General features: G+C 46.5%; 1 protein-coding gene across 1 annotated transcript in view; it reads right to left on the bottom strand.

Moving 5' to 3' along the window:
• Positions 1-18,494, bottom strand: part of LOC129860795 (segment polarity protein dishevelled homolog DVL-1-like) — a 55,736-nt gene that overhangs the window by 34,746 nt on the left and 2,496 nt on the right. The window contains exons 2-3 of the mRNA XM_055931548.1: positions 8,957-9,026; positions 5,150-5,271 (exon numbers count right to left, since the gene is read on the bottom strand). Of these exons, the coding sequence (XP_055787523.1) occupies positions 5,150-5,271; positions 8,957-9,026 (192 nt within the window). The remainder of the gene's footprint in view (positions 1-5,149; positions 5,272-8,956; positions 9,027-18,494) is intronic.

Here is an 18,494-nt window from a genome sequence, read left to right as displayed (position 1 = left end):
GAGAGAGAGAGAGAGAGAGAGAGAGAGGGGAGAGAAAGACAGGGGAGAGAGAGAGAGAGAGAGAGTCAGGGGAGGGAGAGAGAGAGAGAGGGAGGGGGAGAGAGAGAAGGAAGAGACAGAGAGACAGAGAGACAGAGAGCTGGCTGCAACTTCAATTAGCACTGAAGTGTGACGTGAGAGGTGTGAAAATGATTTTGAGCCTAACAATGGCAGGAGAGTTTCACAGCCCGACCCACCCAAATGCAGAGGCCTTTGAAGCCCCAATAGCTTATTTCTGTCCAAAGGTCATTACAATACAGTACCCCATGGATATTAAAAATAACACTGCACGGAACAAGTACAAAAAAGGATCCTCAAGCACAATCCAGAGACACTATTTGCTGACTGCTACAAAGAAGGGAATGTAAGCAACTTCATTTTCCACACAGACCATCACCCTGGCATTGCACTGTGCTATAAGAGCACACTAGCCTATCTCAAGAGAGAGGGTATTGGCCCAGGGTGGAAACTCAATACTAGACATTGAGGAAATTGAAACAACCTCTGTCAACGTGTACACGTCTGGGACAGTAATGGTGCAGGGCCTCCTCATGCAGTTCCAGTAGGACTTATACGGGATCAAAGAGAGATTACAGCAGGAAAAGCTCTCTCTTAGTGACAACTCCTCCATCCTGAGTGAGTCTGATCACACCTCTTCAAAATGTCCTGCAGACGAGGATAGTCACCCCCACCCACTTTCTTTAACTGCATTGTTGGTTAAGGGCTTGTAGGTAAGCATTTCACGGTAAGGTCTACACCTGTTGTATTCGGCGCATGTACCAAATAACATTTGATTTGATTTGGCATATTCCCCAATATTTGGAACCAAGGACTATTTGGAACCAAGGTCTGATCACCCCAAACCACAAAAGTGGAGACAAATTTGACCCCAATAACTACCATGGGATACGCGTCAACAGCAACCTTGGGAAAATCCACTGCATTATCATTAACATCAGACTCGTACATTTCCTTAGCGAAAACAATGTACTGAGCAAATGTCAAATTGGATTTGTACCAAATGACCGTATGACAGACCACGTATTCACACTGCACACCCTAATTGACAAACAAACAAACCAAAACAAAGGCAAAGTCTTCTCATGCTTTGTTGATTTCAAAAAATCTTTTGACTAGTTTGGCATGATGATCTGCTATACAAATTGATGGAAAGTGGTGTTGCGGGAAAAACATACGACATTATAAAACCCACGTACACAAACAACAAGTGTGCGGTTAAAATTGGCAAACAACACACACATTTCTTTCCACAGGGCCGGGGGGTGTGACAGGGATGCAGCATAAGCCCCACCCTCTTCAACATATATATCAACAAATTGGTGAGGGCACTAGAACAGTCTGCAGCACCCAGCCTCACCCTAATAGAATCTGAAGTCAAATGTCTACAGTTTTCTGATGATCTGGTGCTTCTGTCCACAACCAAGGAGGGCCTATAGCAGCACCTAGATCTTCTGCACAGATTCGGTAAGACCTGGGCCCTGACAGTAAATCTCAGTAATGGTGTTCCAAAAAGGGTCCAGTTGCCAGGACCACGAATACAAATTCCATCTAGACACCGTTGCCCTAGAGCACACAAAAAACTATACATACCTCAGCCTAAACATCAGCGCCACAGGTAACTTCCACAAAGCTGTGAACGATCTGAGAGATAAGGCAAGAAGGGCCTTCAATGCCATCAAAAGGAACATAAAATTTGACATACCAGTTAGGATCTGGCTAAAAATACTTGAATCAGTTATAGAACCAATTGCCCTTTATGGTTGTGAGGTCTGGAGTCCACACACCAATCAAGAATTCACAAAATGGGACAAACACCAAATTGAGACTCTGCATGCAGAATTCTGCAAAAATATTCTCTGTGTACAACGTAAATCACAAAATAATGCATACAGAGCAGAATTAGGCTGATACCCACTAATTATCAAAATCCAGAAAATAGCAGTTAAATTCTACAACCACCTAAAAGGAAGCGATTCCAAAACCTTCCATAACAAAGCCATCACCTGCAGAGAAATTAACCTGGAGAAGAGCCCCCTGAGCAAGCTGGTCCTGGGGCTCTGTTCACAAACACAAACAGACCCCACAGAGCCACAGGACAGCAACACTATTTGACCAAACCAAATCATGAGAAAACAAAAAGAGAATTACTTGACACATTGGAAAGAATTTACAAAAAAACAGAGAAAACTAGAATCCTATTTGGCCCTAAACAGAGAGTACACAGTGGCAGAATACCTGACCACTGTGACTGACCCAAAATTAAGGAAATCGTTGACTATGTACAGACTATGTACAGACTCAGTGAGCATAGCCTTGCTAGAGAAGAAACTGAGCTGCAATTCCTAATCTCCTGCCAAATGTACGACCATATTAGAGACACAAATTTCCCTCAGATTACACAGACCCACAAAGAATTCCAAAACAAATCTAATTTTGATAAACTCCTGTATATCACAGTGGGACATCACAGCAGCAAGATGTGTGACTTGTTGCCACAAGAAAAGGGCAACCAGTGAAGAACAAACACCATTGTAAATACAACCCATATTCATGTTTATTTTTTTCCCCTTTTGTACTTGAACTATTTGCACATCATTACAACACTGTATATAGACATAATATGACATTTGAAATGTCTTTATTCTTTAGGAATTTTTGTGAGTAATGTTTACTGTACATTTTTTATTGTTTATTTCAATTTTGTTTATTATCTATTTGAGCCCTCTTCTGTACTCCCTGTTCACCCACGACTGCGTGGCCATGCACGCCTCCAACTCAATCATCAAGTTTGCGGACGACACTACAGCGGTAGGCTTGATTACCAACAACGACGAGACGGCCTACAGGGAGGAGGTGAGAGCCCTCGGACTGTGGTGTCAGGAAAATAACCTCACACTCAACGTCAACAAAACAAAGGAGATGATTGTGGACTTCAGGAAACAGCAGAGGGAGCACCCCCCTATCCACATCAACGGGACAGTAGTGGAGAAAGTGGAAAGTTTTAAGTTCCTCGGTGTACACATCACGGCCAAACTGAATTGGTCCACCCACACAGACAGCGTTGTGAAGAAGGCGCAGCAGCGCCTCTTCAACCTCAGGAGGCTGAAGGAATTTGGCTTGTCACCAAAAGCACTCACAAACTTCTAAAGATGCACAATCGAGAGCATCCTGTCGGGCTGTATCACCGCCTGGTAGGGCAACTGCTCCGCCCACAACCGTAAGGCTCTCCAGAGGGTAGTGAGGTCTGCACAACGCATCACCGGGGGCAAACTACCTGCCCTCCAGGACACCTACACCACCCGATGTCACAGGAAGGCCATAAAGATCATCAAGGACAACAACCACCCGAGCCACTGCCTGTTCACCCCGCTATCATCCAGAAGGCGAGGTCAGTACAGGTGCATCAAAGCGGGGACCGAGAGACTGAAAAACAGCTTCTATCTCAAGGCCATCAGACTGTTAAACAGCCACCACTAACATTTAATGGCCGCTGCCAACATACTGACTCAACTCCAGCCACTTTAATAATGGGAATTGATGGAAATTATGTAAAAATGTATCACTAGCCACTTTAAACAATGCCACTTAATATAATGTTTACATATCCTACATTACTCATCTCATATGTATATACTGTACTCTATATCATCTACTGCGTCTTGCCATCTTTATGTAATACATGTATCACTAGCCACTTTAAACTATGCCACTTTATGTTTACATACCCTACATTACTCATCTCATATGTATATACTGTACTCTATACCATCTACTGCATCTTGCCTATGCCGTTCTGTACCATCACTCATTCATATATCTTTATGTACATATTCTTTATCCCTTTACACTTGTGTGTGTAAGGTAGTAGTTGTGGAATTGTTAGGTTAGATTACTTGTTGGTTATTACTGCATTGTCGGAACTAGAAGCACAAGCATTTCGCTACACTCGCATTAACATCTGCTAACCATGTGTATGTGACAAATAAAATTTGATTTGATTTGATTTCACTTGCTTTAGCAATGTAGAATATATGTTTCCCATGCCAATAAAGCCCTTAAATAAAGCCCTTAAAGTAAGCCCTTAAAGTGACAGCAGTGTGGTGGTGAGGGAGCTGACAGCCGACATGTCTATGTTTGACCACAAGGTGGCACTAGATGCAGCAGAAAGAGCAGAGGCTTGAAGAATAAAATCATCAGGCAGGCTGACACCCAAGCAGCAGCGACCAGCAGGCCGCAGAGGACAAGAAAGAGCCACGACGTCAAACAGCGGATAAAGAGATACTGAAACATGACAGATTGCATGCTCTCAATACAGACTCCTGCAGTAGCTAAAACACTGCTGTAATTTAATGGTAATAGCTTCAGCCCATGGGCCCACAACCTGTCCGCTACATTTAGCTTTGGGGCCTTCCTTTAACAAGTGCAGTGAGAATCTGTAAGTCTGTTTGAAGTCAGTCTAGTGCTTGCATTCGGGTCAAACAAGCTTTGAGAAACAGGGTCTGGCTTCCAAGCGTTTAACCCAGCTATGTAATTATGCCACACATTGTCTGTCCTCATATCTCTTTATTAACGATTAACTGCAGTATAGGTCTGGATGGGTGCTTTTAGTGGCTCTACACAATGGGAAACATTGAATAGCAGCAGTCTCTCCCTGAAGATGTTTACCCTATCATAGCTATTTCTGCCATCGCTCTGGGTGCATATTCATCATGACGACTCTTAGCTAGCTACATAGATGAGCAGACTAGCGTGTTACCACACAGATGGGTGGGCAGCCACTTCATTGGTGAGCAGTAAGTGAGAGTTAGCTAGCTTGAACCTTGGCACACATACACACCTACACACACAGAAGAACGCACAAACACGCAAACCTCCACCTCCCGTATGCGCTCGGCTCGGCCCCCGTGTGAGTCGAATCTCTGTGATGAGCTCTCCAGATTCTGATTAGCATATGGCTTGTGGTGAATTAGAAAGGTCACATGGTGCACATGGTGTGTGTGTGCGTATTTGTGTGTGTAATGTGTGTAATGATGTGTGCATGGTGTTTATGTGCAGTAGGACACAGACGCAGCCATAGCAGTGTACTCACTGGAACGAGGGTGGGCGGGAGTCACCGATGCCCCCTGTCCTCTCCAGGGGGGGTGGCAGCTCTGGGTGGCTCTCTGTACACTGGGACCCCCCATCAGAGTGGGAGCTCTCTGCCAGGACCAGCTGCAGTCAGAGACAGAGAGAGAGAGAGATTGTGAGTCAGAGACAGAATACCAGAGACCAATTTGGACATAGAGATGCACAGAAAAAGAGACAGACTGAAAAAGAGCATTCATGTGTTGCTATAGTTCCCAAGTCTTGTATTGAAAGCTGGAAATCGAGGCTCGAAAAAGAGGTACAAAACAGACAAAGAGAGGTACATACATATTCAGTCACAAAAACAGACATAGAAACATACATAAGACATGCAGAGACAGATCCAGGCACAGAGACAGATCCAGGCACAGAGACAGATCCAGGCACAGAGACAGATCCAGGCACAGATCGAGACACAGAAACCGATCCAGGCACAGAAACAGATCCAGGCACAGATCCAGGCACAGAAACAGATCCAGGCACAGAAACAGATCCAGGCACAGAAACAGATCCAGGCACAGAGACAGATCCAGAAACAGATCCAGGCACAGAAACAGATCCAGGCACAGAGACAGATCCAGGCACAGAGACAGATCCAGATCCAGGCACAGAAATAGATCCAGGCACAGAAATAGATCCAGGCACAGAAACAGATCCAGGCACAGAAACAGATCCAGGAACAGAGACAGATCCAGGCACAGAAACAGATCCAGGCACAGAGACAGATCCAGGCACAGAGACAGATCCAGGCACAGAGACAGATCCAGGCACAGAGACAGATCCAGGCACAGAGACAGATCCAGGCACAGATCCAGATCCACAAACATACATAGTTAAGAGAGTTATCTGACAGACATAAGAGACAAATTCCCTACTGGGCACACCATGCCATTTCAACGTGGATAATTGGGTAATATTTGGTTGAGACGCTGATCAATGACATTTCAACTTATCACTATGCTCTAAAAGCACAACCAAAATCCAATGGAAAAAGATGGAGATATAGTCGTTGTCTGTGTCAGTCTGTAAATTGTTGTTCGTATGTGTATGTTTGTATTTGGTGTGAGTAAAAATAAAACAATAAAAAATATACTGTTGTCTGATTTTTGGTTTAGTTGTCATGTAAATGTTTTATCACTGCGCTTTCAACCATTTAAAGTACAAGAAAGTTCAAATGAGAAAACCATATCAGATAACAAGTTAATGTGTTATCCCTGTGCTTCATCTAATAGCACAACCAAATGACGTTGATTGCAGTTGAGATGACATTAAAAGTACATAGTGCAAGTGACCAATGCTGTCGGAGATTCTGCACAGATATTATAGCAAGATCTCCACAGACCTGCGACCTTCGCATGATATCTTGAACATGCACAATTTCAATTTGAAGGAAATGCATCTAATGCTTGGATAGTTTCATCTGAGCCACTTAGCTTAATCCTATTCTGTAACTTTTATTTTGGGTTTAGTTAGAGACGTGAATCCAATATATAATTTGTTAACTTGTCGACAAGTTAATAGGCTGTTAATAGGTTATTATTTCTGCATTGCAAAAGTGATATTGAATTGTGTTTGGTTGTCTGCATTGCAAAAGTGATATTGAATTGTATTTGGTTGTCAACACAACCAAATATTAACATTTCAAGGAGTATCTTCTGCGCACTGACTTAGTCCAGTTTGTCTACAAATCAATAATTTATAGGTTGGATTCCCGTCTCCATCTCAACCAAAAATCGAAGTTAAAGAATAGGACTAAATCAAACCAAAATGTATTTAAAGTGCATTTAAAATGAGCTTTGATTTGATTTAGTCCTATTCTTTCATTTTGATTTTTAGTTGAGATGGAGACGTGAATCCTACATATGAATGATTAATTTGTAGATAAACTGTAATTAAAGCCAGACTAATATAAATCAGTGGCACAGATGGAACTATCCAAGCAGAAGATACAGTATATCTCCTTCAAATGTTGATATTTGGTTGTGTTAACAACCAAACACAATTCAATATCCAGTGTGTCTACAAATGAATAATTGATATGTTGGATCTCATTTGATATTTGTCACTGACCACTACCAACTATCTTGAGAATGATTATTGCGAGATCTTCACTTACTAACTAAATAGATTCAGTGCTGCTATCGAAGTATTTCCAAAGGGAAGGTTTAACAGAGCAAATGAAACATAGCCATGCTTCAGAAGTCAAATATAATCAATGATACTATTTAGGCCAATATAACATTTGTGAAGTCAACAGCTATTGTTTCATTTCAGCCCAGGATTCAACTAATAATAGACAATACATACAGGCCTATGGGTTTCAAGCTTATGGTTGATTTCAATAATATGTTGGATTCACGTCTCCATCTCAACCAAAAATCTAAGTTAAAGAATAGGACAAAACCAAATCAAACTTTAAATGCACTTTAAATAAAGTGTGATTTCATTCTGTCCTATTCTTTAACTTTGACTCTGGATGGGAGACCAGACGAAGGCCCAGCCTATTGGGTTTTCTGACAGTGGATACAACTTGAAAATCTGAAGTTGTTTCAAAGGTAAAAAATGTAATATATTTTATATAAGGTTTGTCTAGGTTGAAAATTGGTTACCATGATGACATAGTCCTGTGGTTGAAATTTCACCCTCAAAACAGTTTACGTTGATGACTTTTTGCAAATCCAATGTATTTTCCGTGTAGATTCCCCATAACAATACGTTGACAAATTACGTTGAAACTAGACGCATTAAATTAGACACATTGAAGGGTCCTGAGGAATAACTGGTTGCTATGCATAAATAACTTAGGAAACAGAGGGAACGTCACAGTGCACATTGCTTTCACTCTGGTGACTGTGTGTGTGTGAGCACAAAGGCTTATGTAAAATGTCCCATAGATACAGCTGCTCCGCTTTCATGTGAACCATAATAATGAGTGTTAAAGGAAGGAAGGAGAACTTAATAACCCAGAGACATGTTTAAGACACTGGCAAAACCTCAAGTAAAATACAGCCTTTTATCAAAATCTCAATTAGAAATTTGCAATACTTGACTTTTCATCTACCTGTTATGTTTTAGGATTGTCCGACAATCCTATTTCTTAAAAAAGGACTCACAATTGTTTTGGCCCGTTCTTACCCTACTCTCCTTGTTTCACCACTATGCTGTGTTACAGTTGACTTGGTTTCCTGATGGTGATACAGTAAATCACCCTCTTGTTCGACAGGATGGAAGTATTCTCTCATCACAGCATGTCATCGAGATATAATCCACAGGAAGTGTATGTAAAACTGCCTGTCATGATAATGTTATGCATCACTGCTCCTAGCACCATGTACAACTATACCAAACTAACCTGTGTATGGTATCATGAAGGCCTATGTTAGCCTTGTGATAAGATGCAATTATTGTTAAATGTCATTATATGTCGATACTGTATAATATTGTTAGTAAAACTGTCAAGCCTGGTCAGGTGTGATGTCGTTGTGCAACCATGCCTTGGTTCATCTCCCATTGGCTGAGCTCACACCTGTATAAGGCTCATAGCATAGAAGCTCAACAACGAGTGCATCCCTCTCTACTGTAGAGTCTTGAGTGCTGTACTGTGGAGGCGTGACAGTGTGATCTCTCTAGGTAGATACACTATACGGGCCGTTACACTACACGTATGTTTATCTACACGCTGAGCCAGCGAGCCGCAGCGAGGAGGAGAGGAGAGCAACAGGAGCAGGGGCTACTGGACAGGGGGAAACGACGCGCCATCCGTCTCACTTACCCAGGACACCACTCTCCCGTTGAAGCAGGGCAACTTGGCGTTGTCATCGGAAATCTCCTCTTTGACAACCCTGTGGAACGGACAGACAACCACACAAGCACACACAAAGAGAGAGAAAGAGAGAGAATGAGTCAACACTAGGCACACAGCTGTTAGCCTAACACCCAGGAATCATCTCTACTAGCCTGCCCTGCACAGCTGTTAGCCTAACACCCAGGAATCATCTCTACTAGCCTGCCCTGCACAGCTGTTAGCCTAACACCCAGGAATCATCTCTACTAGCCTGCCCTGCACAGCTGTTAGCCTAACACCCAGGAATCATCTCTACTAGCCTGCCCTGCACAGCTGTTAGCCTAACACCCAGGAATCATCTCTACTAGCCTGCCCTGCACAGCTAAAGCATATCGCGAGTGATTCATGCTTAATAAGTTGAATTTCCACTTTTTAACCGTAACGAGCTTCACCACATTAGTACGGTTGACTTAGTCCATTGAATGCAGATAGATGTTGAGCCTCATCCTCCATAAGTGATCTGCTGGCCCTGACTAAGCACAACAACATGATAATGGTGCAGAAACATGACATGTACAAGCACACCGCTCAACAGCATGTGCATTGTGCTGGTGTGTATATGTGACAGGTCTGGGCATTGGGGATACATTGAATTTGTATTTATCTTGCGCACAATATATATTGATCAAAAATATAAACGCAACACGCAACAATTTCAACGATTTTACTGACTTACATTTCATATAAGGAAATCAGTCAATTGAAATAAATTCTTTACGCTCTAATCTATGGATTTCACGACGCAGCCATGGGTGGGCCCAGTCAATCAGAATTTGTTTTTCCCCACAAAAGGGCTTTATTACAGACAGAAAAACTCATTAGTTTCTTCAGCTGTCCAGGTGACTTCTCTCAGACGATCTCGCAGGTAAAGAAGCCGGATGTGGAGGTCCTGGGCTGGCGTGGTTACACATGGTCTGCAGTTGTGAGGCCGGTTGGACGTACTGGCAAATTCTCTAAAACGACTTTGGAGGCGGCTTATGGTAGAGAAATTAACATTCAATTCTCTGGCAACAGCTCTGGTGGACATTCCTGCAGTCAGCATGCCAAATGCATGCTCCCTCAAAACTTGAGACATCTGTGTGTCACGCCCTGGCCTTAGTATTCTTTGTTTTCTTTATTATTTTAGTTAGGTCAGGGTGTGACATGGGGAATGTTTGTGTTTTGTCGGTTTTGGGTGATTATATGGTAAAGGGGGTGTTGGGTGTAGTGTATGGGTTTGTGTTGAGTGCATGTGTCTAGCTGTGTCTATGTTGGTTTAGTTTTCTAGGAGAGTCTATGGTTGCCTGAATGAGTTCCCAATTAGAGACAGCTGATTTCTGTTGTCTCTGATTGGGAGCCATATTTAGGGTAGCCATAGGCTTTCATTTGATGTGGGTAATTGTCTATGTTATACGTTTGTAGCCTGTGTGTGTACTTCGTTATTAGCTTCACGATCGTTTTCTTGTTTTGTTTAGTGTGTAAGTGTTTTTGTTTCGTTTTACCTTCGTATTCATTAAAAGGAATATGGCTTATTTTCCTACTGCTGCGTTTTGGTCCGTCAATCCTCCACACGATCGTGACAGAATTACCCACCAATACAGGACCAAGCGGCATGTAAAGCGGCAACAGGACCCACCTACACAGGATTCTTGGACATGGGAGGAGATACTGGATGGTAAGGGGCCGTGGGCACAACCGGGAGAATATCGCCTTCCTCGTGAAGAGCTGGAGGCAGCTAAAGCCGAGAGGAGGCGATATGAGGAGGCAGCATGGAAGGAAGGCTGGAAGCCCGTGAGTACAACCCAAAAATTTCTTGGGGGGGGGCCTTAAAGGGAGTGTGGTGAAGTCAGGTAGGAAACCTGCGCCTACTCCCTGTACTTACCGTGGAGAGCGAGAGTACGGGCAGACACCGTGTTACGCAGTAGAGCGCACGGTGTCTCCTGTACGCGTGCATAGCCCGGTTCGGTACATTTCAGCTCCACGTATCGGCCGGGCTAGACCCGTGGAGAGCGAGAGTACGGGCAGACACCGTGTTACGCAGTAGAGCGCACGGTGTCTCCTGTACGCGTGCATAGCCCGGTTCGGTACATTTCAGCTCCACGTATCGGCCGGGCTAGACTGAGCGTTGAGCCGTATGTCATGAAGCCGGCCCAACGCATCTGGTCACCAGTGCGTCTCCTCGGGCCGGCGTACATGGCACCAGCCTTACGCATGGTGTCCCCGGTTCGCCTACATAGGCCGGTGCGGGTTATTCCACCTCCCCGCACTGGTCAGGCGACGGGGAGCATACAACCAGGTAAGGTTGGGCAGGCTCGGCGCTCAAGGGAGCCAGTACGCATGCACTGTCCGGTATTTCCGGCGCCACCTCCCCGCCCCTACCCAGTACCACCAGTGCCTCCTCCACGCACTAGCCCTATGGTGCGTGTCTCCAGCCCTTTACCACCAGTGCATAAACCACGCACCAAGCCTCCTGTGTGTCCCCAGAGTCCTGTGCGTCCTGTTGCTGCTCCCCGCACTAGCCCTGAGATGCGTGTCCCCAGTCCGGTACCACCAGTTCCGGCACCACGCACTAGGCCTAATGTGCGCTCCCAGGGTCCAGTATGCCCTGTTCCTGCTCCCCGCACTAGCCCTGAGATGCGTGTCCCCAGCCCGGTACCACCAGTTCCGGCAACACGCACCAGGCCTACAGTGCGCCTCAGCCGGCAAGAGTCTGTCGTCTGCACAGCGATGCCTGAACTGCCCGTCTGCCAAGCGCCATCTGAGCCATCCGTCTACCCAGCGCCATCTGAGCCATCCGTCTACCCAGCGCCATCTGAGCCATCCGTCTACCCAGCGCCATCTGAGCCATCCGTCTACCCAGCGCCATTAGAGCCATCCGTCTGCCCCGAGCCATTAGAGCCGCCCGTCTGTCCCGAGCCGTCAGAGCCATTCGTCAGTCAGGAGCCGCTAGAGCCATTCGTCAGTCAGGAGCCGCTAGAGCCGCCAACCAGACAGGATCTGCCAGAGCCGCCAACCAGACAGGATCTGCCAGAGCCGCCAACCAGACAGGATCTACCAGATCCGCCAGCCAGCCATGAGCAGCCAGATCCGTCAGCCAGCCATGAGCAGCCAGATCCGTCAGCCAGCCATGAGCAGCCAGATCCGTCAGCCAGCCATGAGCAGCCAGATCCGTCAGCCAGCCATGAGCAGCCAGATCCGTCAGCCAGCCATGAGCAGCCAGATCCGTCAGCCAGCCATGAGCAGCCAGATCCGTCAGCCAGCCATGAGCAGCCAGATCCGTCAGCCAGCCATGAGCAGCCAGATCTGTCAGCTAGCCATGAGCAGCCAGATCTGTCAGCTAGCCATGAGCAGCCAGATCCGTCAGCCAGCCATGAGCAGCCAGATCCGTCAGCCAGCCATGAGCAGCCAGATCCGTCAGCCAGCCATGAGCAGCCAGATCCGTCAGCCAGCCATGAGCAGCCAGATCCGTCAGCCAGCCATGAGCAGCCAGATCCGTCAGCCAGCCATGAGCAGCCAGATCCGTCAGCCAGCCATGAGCAGCCAGATCTGTCAGCCAGCCATGGGCCGTCCCTCAGTCCGGAGCTGCAGTCCCTCAGTCCGGAGCTGCCGTTCCTCAGTCCGGAGCTGCCCCTTATCCTGGTGCTGCCCCTTATCCTGGTGCTCTCCCTTATCCTGGTGCTGCCCCTTACCCTGGTACTGCCCCTTAGTCCGGAGCTGCCCCTTAGTCCGGAGCTGCCCCTTAGTCCGGAGCTGCCCCTTAGTCCGGAACTGCCCCTTAATTCAGTGGGGTTAATGTGGAGGGGGGTCATTTGGAGGAAGCTAAGGAGGCGGTTAGTGACTGTGGTGGGGTGGGGACCACGACCAGTGCCGGAGCCGCCACCGTGGAAGGAAGCCCACCCAGACCCTCCCCTAGACTGTGTAATGGTGCGCCCGGAGTTCGCACCTTAAGGGGGGGTTATGTCACGCCCTGGCCTTAGTATTCTTTGTTTTCTTTATTATTTTAGTTAGGTCAGGGTGTGACATGGGGAATGTTTGTGTTTTGTCGGTTTTGGGTGATTATATGGTAAAGGGGGTGTTGGGTGTAGTGTATGGGTTTGTGTTGAGTGCATGTGTCTAGCTGTGTCTATGTTGGTTTAGTTTTCTAGGAGAGTCTATGGTTGCCTGAATGAGTTCCCAATTAGAGACAGCTGATTTCTGTTGTCTCTGATTGGGAGCCATATTTAGGGTAGCCATAGGCTTTCATTTGATGTGGGTAATTGTCTATGTTATACGTTTGTAGCCTGTGTGTGCACTTCGTTATTAGCTTCACGATCGTTTTCTTGTTTTGTTTAGTGTGTAAGTGTTTTTGTTTCGTTTTACCTTCGTATTCATTAAAAGGAATATGGCTTATTTTCCTACTGCTGCGTTTTGGTCCGTCAATCCTCCACACGATCGTGACACTGTGGCATTGTGTTGTGTGACAAAACTGCACGTTTTAGTGTCCTTCTATATTCCCCAGCACAAGGTGCACCTGTGTAAGGATCATGCTGTTTAATCAGCTTCTTGATGTACCACACCTGTCAGGTGGATGGATTATCTTGGCAAAGGGGAAAGGCTCACTAACAGGGATGTAAACAAATTTGTGCACAACATTTTAGAGAAATAATCTTTTTGTGCATATGGAACATTTCTGGGATCTTTTATTTCAGGTCATGAAACATGGGACCAACACTTTAAATATTGCGCTCATATTTTTTCAGTATACATTATCGTCATAATATATCCACATTCCAAATAGGCTATACCCTACCTCTTCACCCAGGGACAGGGTAGTATCTGCCAGGTTGTCAGGAGTCAGAGGGGTATTAATAGAGGGATTGAGTGGGAGTCTACTTCAGTGTGTACTTCTCAGATCGTAAATTCCCCACAAAAATACCTCCTAGTTACCCTCTGACCCCTAGGACAGCGTTTAGAATTAACCAGCCACACCTGCTGGGCTCCTGTCACAGAGTACAGACTACAGACTCAGAGCAGGCCTGGTCTGGAGGCCTGGGATACACACAAACACATAGACACAGTCTGTATCCTGGGCTACAGGGCTGCAGTTATGCCTATTTTAGAGGTGGGAAACTAATAGCTAATAATTAGCTAATATAGGTGTGAATTCTGAAAAGATCAGTTCAGTTTATCTAACCAATATAGTTCACCCAACAACACCTCACTGTCTCCCAGAGAGTCCTGGAACATGAACAGGACAAAGACACTACTTCAAAGAAAAGCAACAAAGTCTCGGATGAAAACTTTACACAGGGTTTCTCTGAAACTGCTGCTCTATTGATTTACAGTTTTTCCCCTTCACTTTTCCAGGAGTTCCTACTCACATGACGACAGCGAGTGACTGTGTGTGCTGCTGTGGTTGTATTATACTGTATTGTGGGAGTGGAAGAGAGAGATAACGTAGTCTTGTGGCTGGAACTGACTAACACAGAGAGAGAATGCTTCTGTGTGTGTGGCCTGTTCTGTTCCACCACAGAGAGGAAGAGGGGGTGTGATTCTCATCATTAGGTAGGAAGTGTTTGCATCCTCGCTGTAGAGCCACATGACCAACTGTAGGTAACTTGGGAGGATGTGGGAGCGGTCAATACAAACAAATAGCCTACAGTCAAAATCCACAGTTTTTAACTCTTAAGGTCTTGGGATGGGCCTCTTATATATTGTTGGAAGTGAGTGCTAATTGAATCCTGTTCCAAATTTAACAACATCATATTGATCAATTAATGGTAAAGTATCCTGCGTTTGTGATATAAGTTGATCAAATAGGATACCTATAACATGAATCATCTCTCTCTCTCTCACACACTCTCTGTTAAAAGCATTAAAACCAAAGGAATCCAGACACACATCCAAAGCAAACAAAATGACGTGCACTCTGTAAACCATGACCTTTCTTCATGCATACTTTCATATTCAAACAGAATTCAGGAGCAGAATTTGCTACACCGAGTTCCTCAATGCCTAAATACATCCAGAAGCTGTCTCAGTAGGTGACACACACACAGGAGGGCTGCGTTTAAAAAGGGACATGGTGTCAGACTCTTAGTTATCCCGTCCTCACAACTCTCACTTCTCAAAGCCGGCAGCTTAAATGAGTCTTAACAGATTTATTTTACAGGATAATGACAGAAGATTTACAGGGAGATTGCTACATATTCTAGTGCTGTGTGTGTGTGTCTGTGTGCGTGTGTGTGTTGTTGGGATTAGAGTTGTTTATTTATATCCAGGACAGGAGGAAAGCTAGTTATAGTCTGGGCCAACAGCACAGGGTCAGGAGGGGCGACCAACCAGCCAGCTGGTTATACTCTGGACCAACAGCACAGGGTCAGGAGGGGCGACCAACCAGCCAGCTGGTTATAGTCTGGACCAACAGCACAGGGTCAGGAGGGGCGACCAACCAGCCAGCTGGTTATACTCTGGACCAACAGCACAGGGTCAGGAGGGGCGACCAACCAGCCAGCTGGTTATACTCTGGACCAACAGCACAGGGTCAGGAGGGGCCACCAACCAGCCGGCTGGTTATAGTCTGGGCCAACAGCACAGGGTCAGGAGGGGCGACCAACCAGCCGGCTGGTTATAGTCTGGACCAACAGCACAGGGTCAGGAGGGGCCACCAACCAGCCGGCTGGTTATAGTCTGGGCCAACAGCACAGGGTCAGGAGGGGCCACCAACCAGCCGGCTGGTTATAGTCTGGGCCAACAGCACAGGGTCAGGAGGGGCGACCAACCAGCCGGCTGGTTATAGTCTGGGCCAACAGCACAGGGTCAGGAGGGGCGACCAACCAGCCGGCTGGTTATAGTCTGGGCCAACAGCACAGGGTCAGGAGGGGCCACCAACCAGCCGGCTGGTTATAGTCTGGGCCAACAGCACAGGGTCAGGAGGGACGACGAACCAGCCGGCTGGTTATAGTCTGGGCCAACAGCACAGGGTCAGGAGGGACGACCAACCAGCCGGCTGGTTATAGTCTGGGCCAACAGCACAGGGTCAGGAGGGGCGACCAACCAGCCGGCTGGTTATAGTCTGGGCCAACAGCACAGGGTCAGGAGGGGCCACCAACCAGCCGGCTGGTTATAGTCTGAACCAACAGCACAGGGTCAGGAGGGGCCACCAACCAGCCGGCTGGTTATAGTCTGGGCCAACAGCACAGGGTCAGGAGGGGCCACCAACCAGCCGGCTGGTTATAGTCTGGGCCAACAGCACAGGGTCAGGAGGGGCCACCAACCAGCCGGCTGGTTATAGTCTGGGCCAACAGCACAGGGTCAGGAGGGGCCACCAACCAGCCGGCTGGTTATAGTCTGGGCCAACAGCACAGGGGCAGGAGGGACGACCAACCAGCCAGCTGGTTATAGTCTGGGCCAACAGCACAGGGGCAGGAGGGGCGACCAACCAGCCAGCTGGTTATAGTCTGGGCCAACAGCACAGGGGCAGGAGGGACAACCAACCAGCCAGCTGGTTATAGTCTGGACCAACAGCACAGGGTCAGGAGGGACGACCAACCAGCCAGCTGGTTATAGTCTGGGCCAACAGCACAGGGTCAGGAGGGGCGACCAACCAGCCAGCTGGTTATACTCTGGACCAACAGCACAGGGGCAGGAGGGGCCACCAACCAGCCGGCTGGTTATAGTCTGGGCCAACAGCACAGGGTCAGGAGGGGCCACCAACCAGCCGGCTGGTTATAGTCTGGGCCAACAGCACAGGGTCAGGAGGGGCCACCAACCAGCCGGCTGGTTATAGTCTGGGCCAACAGCACAGGGTCAGGAGGGGCCACCAACCAGCCGGCTGGTTATAGTCTGGGCCAACAGCACAGGGTCAGGAGGGGCCACCAACCAGCCAGCTGTACACTGGCCCATAGTCCAAGGCTTTCACTCACCATAACAGTCAGAGTACACAAAATATGTGTGATTCAAATGAGGATGAAAATGTCTTTAATAATTGAAGAGGATCAGTTCCTCAACCCTCCCTCCTCTTCCTGAAACTTCAGGTTCTCAAACGTATCCATCAAGTTACTGTACAGTAATAATAACAACATGAATACTTTAAGTGAGGTAAATGAGAAGAGCATGTGCAAAGCCAGCAGATTTGACCCTCCATATGGAGCTGAGTATTCATCATACCAAGAGCACTGACGTCCTTTCCTTATATCATTAGCTTCAGTGAGCCTCTATGACAAAGATTTTTACTAAGGTCTCAAACTTCATACATTTTCATACAATTCCTAAAAAATAATGTGTTGCACATTCAATAATCCTGATATCATTAGCACAAAACTAATATTTCATTACAATTAAATAAAACATGGTCTTCCTCCCCTTCACAACAGGGGGTCTACTATGTAAGACTTTGCACTGACTGAACATTTACAAATCAAACACCGTCTATAACTGCAAGGGATTCCTTGTGTTTCCTCTCTATTGGAGTCTTATTATTCCCCAGTTATTTTCTCTAACAGCCATACAGTACTGTCTGCAACTCTATGGCTGCGTTTACATAGGCAGCTCAATTCTGATCTTTTTTCCCACTAATTGGTCTTTTGACCAATAACATCAGATCTTTTCACATCAGATCTTTATCTGACCTGATCTGATTGGTCAAAAGACCAATTAGTGTCTAAAGGCAACCTATGCAGTCTATGTGATACCAGCCATATTATCCTTTGTGTGTCCCTGACCATCAGTGTTGTTTCCATACTGTGCCAGTTGTACAGCCATTACAACACTGCCTGCTCAAGGATTTCACTTTCACATGTGATGTTCAGTGTGTGAAACAATCTAACAATGATATCCTAGTACAAATACCAATAGATAGAATTTGTTGATTGACATGACAAGACACATAGCACCAGCTCTTGTGAACGATTGAATAGGCCTAAAACACTGTACTGTAGCGCGTTCAACAACCCCAAACCCTAACTTTAACTCTTTAGAGCAAACATGTTGTGTTTGCTTTCCTAATCAGGTGGTGGATCATCTCTCCTGGAGCCCCATGGAGCAGTCTGCCCCGGCCCTGCACTAGGACTGACTGGAGGGAGAGGGACAGGACAGAAGGCCCTGCTAAAGCCACAGTACAGACCCAACTAACTAACCTGCTACCAAAAAAAAACAGTTCCCTCACAAGGTCGTGCTGCCTGCTGTGGGAAACGTCCGAGGTAGTGACGTTTCTAGCCTGTGTGTGTTTGACAAAGGACTGCCTGTCTCTCTGTGTGTGGGTTTCATCTTTTGATGTTGGTGATAACCTGGTACTAAAAACAGCTTGGCTCGCCAATCGCCTCTAAACATCTTCAATAGCAGAATAACTGGAACAATAGTCCAGTAGCACAATAACCTATTGGTAAAAGGAATTAAGTGTACCTTACTGGCTACTGGATAGCTGCTGACTGCATTCAGTATAAAGTCACCAGCTAATACATCAGTCAATGTGATGACTCAATGTGATGACTCAATCCAAATAAGGATA

Source organism: Salvelinus fontinalis, chromosome 8 (genome assembly GCF_029448725.1).
Source record: "Salvelinus fontinalis isolate EN_2023a chromosome 8, ASM2944872v1, whole genome shotgun sequence".
NCBI classification, from domain to species: Eukaryota; Metazoa; Chordata; class Actinopteri; order Salmoniformes; family Salmonidae; genus Salvelinus; species Salvelinus fontinalis.
This window is presented reverse-complemented; position numbering and strand designations above follow the sequence as displayed.